The sequence below is a fragment of the Triticum aestivum genome, chromosome 7B (genome assembly GCF_018294505.1).
Source record: "Triticum aestivum cultivar Chinese Spring chromosome 7B, IWGSC CS RefSeq v2.1, whole genome shotgun sequence".
In the NCBI taxonomy this organism is placed as follows: domain Eukaryota; kingdom Viridiplantae; phylum Streptophyta; class Magnoliopsida; order Poales; family Poaceae; genus Triticum; species Triticum aestivum.
This window is the reverse complement of record NC_057813.1, coordinates 571,011,297-571,015,034: the sequence shown is the minus strand read 5'-3', so window position 1 is coordinate 571,015,034 and position 3,738 is coordinate 571,011,297. Positions and strand designations below refer to the sequence as shown.

The 3,738-nt window shown below is 43.3% G+C and overlaps 1 protein-coding gene across 1 annotated transcript; it reads left to right on the top strand.

Annotated features, from left to right (window-relative positions):
- The first annotated feature begins 227 nt into the window (after nucleotides 1–227).
- LOC123159477 (uncharacterized) lies at nucleotides 228–3,532 on the top strand. Its single transcript, XM_044577316.1, has 11 exons — nucleotides 228–469; nucleotides 549–620; nucleotides 1,222–1,317; nucleotides 1,407–1,482; nucleotides 1,572–1,658; nucleotides 1,763–1,839; nucleotides 1,963–2,055; nucleotides 2,236–2,373; nucleotides 2,585–2,690; nucleotides 2,827–3,035; nucleotides 3,122–3,532. Exons 1-11 carry the CDS (start codon nucleotides 392–394, stop codon nucleotides 3,188–3,190), a joined length of 1,101 nt encoding a protein of 366 aa, XP_044433251.1. The 5' UTR covers nucleotides 228–391; the 3' UTR covers nucleotides 3,191–3,532.
- The last annotated feature ends 206 nt before the right edge of the window (nucleotides 3,533–3,738 follow it).

Below are 3,738 nucleotides of genomic sequence, written 5' to 3'. Positions count from 1 at the left end.
GATACAATCCCCTAGTGGAAACAAATACACCCAGGGATTGGGTTGATCCTCTAATTGACACCTAATCACCTCAACTTTGGGCGGGATTCGTTCCACCGCTCAGAGCGGATTCTTTTCTCCCGCATGGGACATCACGGAACGGGGTGGGCCAGGCCGGGATTTTCCCTGTCCCGGCCTCAACCAAACATACACCCTTCTAAACCGGGAATTATTCCCCACCGGATTGTTCCACGTGGATTGGGCTGGGATCCCGGCCGGAACCACTCTAACCAAACAAGCCCTAACGCAACTTGTTTCCCCAATCTATTTTCTAGAGGTTGACAGAGGGGGGCAGCCAAGATCCAAATCTTCTGTGGCGACTCGATCGGATCTCCAGCCGACGCCGGCGACCATGGCTCACCGTCACCACCTCCTTCTCCTCCTTCCTCTCCTCGCGCTTGCCGTCTCCTTCGTCGTCGCCGCCCCTGAGGTACCCAGCTCTCCCTCTCTTAGCAATCCCTTATCTCTGTTGCCCCCCTTACGATGGCTCCATCCGTATTCGGCCACAGGGACATGGAGATTCCGCCGCCTTCATCGACGGCGCGTCGCACCGCTACCTGCGGGATCAGCAGGACGACCAGGTTCGGCCACCGATTATCCCCTCTCTTTCTCTACGGACCATCGCGTTGCTGCTTCTCACGCGCCTGAACGACTCTTCCAGCAAATCTATGCCGGATTCCGGTTTTTAGTTCGTAGGTTATGTAACGAATACCAGAAGCATTCAATTCAATGCACAAATACGAGATGACAGCACCAAATACTCCTAGATCGTCAACTGGCCAGCCATATATGTTGTCATATACTCGTTCTGGAAAAGAAGGTTAAGCACCTGTACTCTCCATGGGTACTTAATCAGATAGTTGTATTTTCGTTTAGCTACAGGTAGCTGCATGCATAGCAACGTGTTAATCAGAGGTACCTATATATTAGCATCTTAGCCGGCCTGCATGACAAGAAACAGTTCTTTTGTTTTGTTTGCTATAAGCACCTCTTCAAGCACCTGCGTTTATACATGCCCTAATAGCACTTTACCCTTGCTTTGACTAACTGCCTCCGCTTCCTGCTTCAAGTGTGAAGATGATAGTGGTTACCATGACAGATCAACCTTAGTTTTCGTTTTTATTTCATTCGTACCCCACGAGCTAGTATGATCTCATGATATATGCCTTGTCATGCTAACAGGCCACGTCGATGTCACTTGATGAAGTTTCCGCAGCTGTTTCTGTCTTGCTTGGTTTTGCACCACCTGCCATGCTTCCTCTGCCTTCTTCTGCAAAGGTTATTTAGCTTTCATGATTCAGCTAGTCTTTGCACGCATCGTGCTACTCTATCTAAGTCATTCAACCTTTGCCTATCTTGATTTTCAGTTAAACAAGCTGCTACTCCCAAAGCCATTTGACAGGCCTCGTGCTGTTTTCTTGATGCAAATTGATGGATCCCATGGTATGTTAATTTGTTGGGGATGATTTTATCTGAATCATTCATGCATTTTGATGTAGCGACTAATGTTGTCTCTCTTGATCATATATCAGACTCTGTCGATAGCTTCATATCTGATGCCGGTAGTATTTACAAAACCAAGATTGATGGTGCAAACAATGCTGCTACAGGGCTTACAGGTCTGACTAATTACTGAACATATCCCTTTTTTTGGAACTTGGATGCCCCTACTTCTGTATCTTGCCTGTCAACACATAAGTATCATTGATCATGTACCTTGCAGATAAGGATGAATTGATTGTCATTTGTTCAGATGAATCTTCTGGATCAGATGTTCTTGATAATGAACTCACCGACTTGGTAAGTATACTATTTCTTTAGGAGAAAACTAGTACTCCCTCCTAGTGAACTAAAAGCATGACATTTATTTTGGATCGGAGGGAATACAATTTAGAAACTATAAGTAGAATTTTGTGTGTGCAGGCAACCTGGTTGGAGGGATCCTACCAGAAAGCTGATGGCAAATTAAACATCCCCTTGAAGAGTGGAAACAGTCTTACTTTGCTCCTCAATAAGGTTAGCATCGCTTCGTCCTCCATTTGCATACTAACCTGAACTTGGCTTCAAAAGAACATAACTCGTCTCTGAGGATTCATTGCTTTTTCTGTTAAAATTGGATGAGGTCACTTCCTACTTTGTACAAAATTGGCCACTAAATTGTAGAAATTATTTAACTTCATTTGCATGTCTACACAGGAAGTAGACGTTGAATTTGCATCCAGCTTGATCTCGCTTCTCAAAACCATCAAAAGGGGTATTCAGGTTCATGAAGATTTTTCAGGAGGCATCGTGAGCCCTGCAGAGTTATTAGTATGCCGCTTCACGGGCATTAAGGTAATTATAAACATAAATCTTCAGCTGCGATTTGAATATTCTTATAAATTGTGCACAGCAAAATATTCGCAAGACCCTGTAACTATTCACTCCCCAGACCACACAGCAACAGTATCTTTATGCAATTTGAATATTCTTATGAAGCACATGACCCCCCTCCCCCACTATGTTAGTGTTATAAAGTTACTTATTTGATGGGTTTATTATTTAGGCTCTGGAAGATGAATATGGTTCTGCAGAAATTGTTAAGCAGGGAGCTGAAGTAGTTCGGACAGCTCTGACCAAAGCATTTGATCAATTGCAGGGAGCATATAACGGTAAGTTGCTTTGTGCTGTTGATTGTTGACTTGAAGCATAACCTTTTCAATTGGTACACTTGTTATATTTGCAGAACACTACTGACAGTTGATTTTTTTTTCTTTCTGTTTCGACATTTATCACGTGTTAATATAGGGAAAATTGTTGGGCTGGTAATATCCACTGAGGAGGCTTCAACATCCTTGGCATCCATCATCGATGGACCGTCTTCATTGCATATCTCGAGACGGCTTGCAGAAGCATCGAAAACTAATGCTACAGCTTCTATAGCTGCTATATATCTTGTTAGATTGAGTCTTGCATGGATTACAGGGATCATCCTTCTTGTCTCAACTCTCATTGGGGTGAGCATGCTTTCTCCTGGTCTCGTCTATTATTGATTAACTTTGTTGAAACGCATCTCTGACGACACTATGTGCTGATTGTGCAGATTTGCCTGCTCATGAACATGCCGCTTACCAGGGACACACTCCTATATTCAAATGTCAAGATGGATTAGTTTGTGCTACATATGAATTTTCACGTGATGGCATGGAAGTTTTCAACAGCCATGCTTGGTTTTTTCCGTTGGACCCTGGGGTTTACAGTAGGGAGGCTGAGTGTGGACTTGCTGTTCACCCAGTGTAGCATAAACATACTGTTGCTATGTGGATCCTTATTTAGAATTGTATACTGCCACTGCCTGTATGGGCTTCTCTTGCTTTTCCGTAAATAAATAAAAATAACCGGGAGGGGTGTATTTTGTTAATATCAGCGAAGATTGTACTGTATTGTTGTAAAAAAAACCAGTATCTGGATAAATTCGCAACTTGGATATTCAATGGGATAGCTGTTGTCTTCATATATGATGTTGGATGTTTGATTTATTGAGTTGATTTTTCACATAAATTTATTAATCATATGTGCTGCGAGAAGGGAACATACTGCCATGTGTTGGCAAAAATCTGTATCACAATGTTGCTGTGATCGATGCGATTAGTCATGCAGGCAGGTCTAGCCTTGCCGTGGCGGTATTAGGCTTGTACACGCAGGTGCTAAGAGCATCTA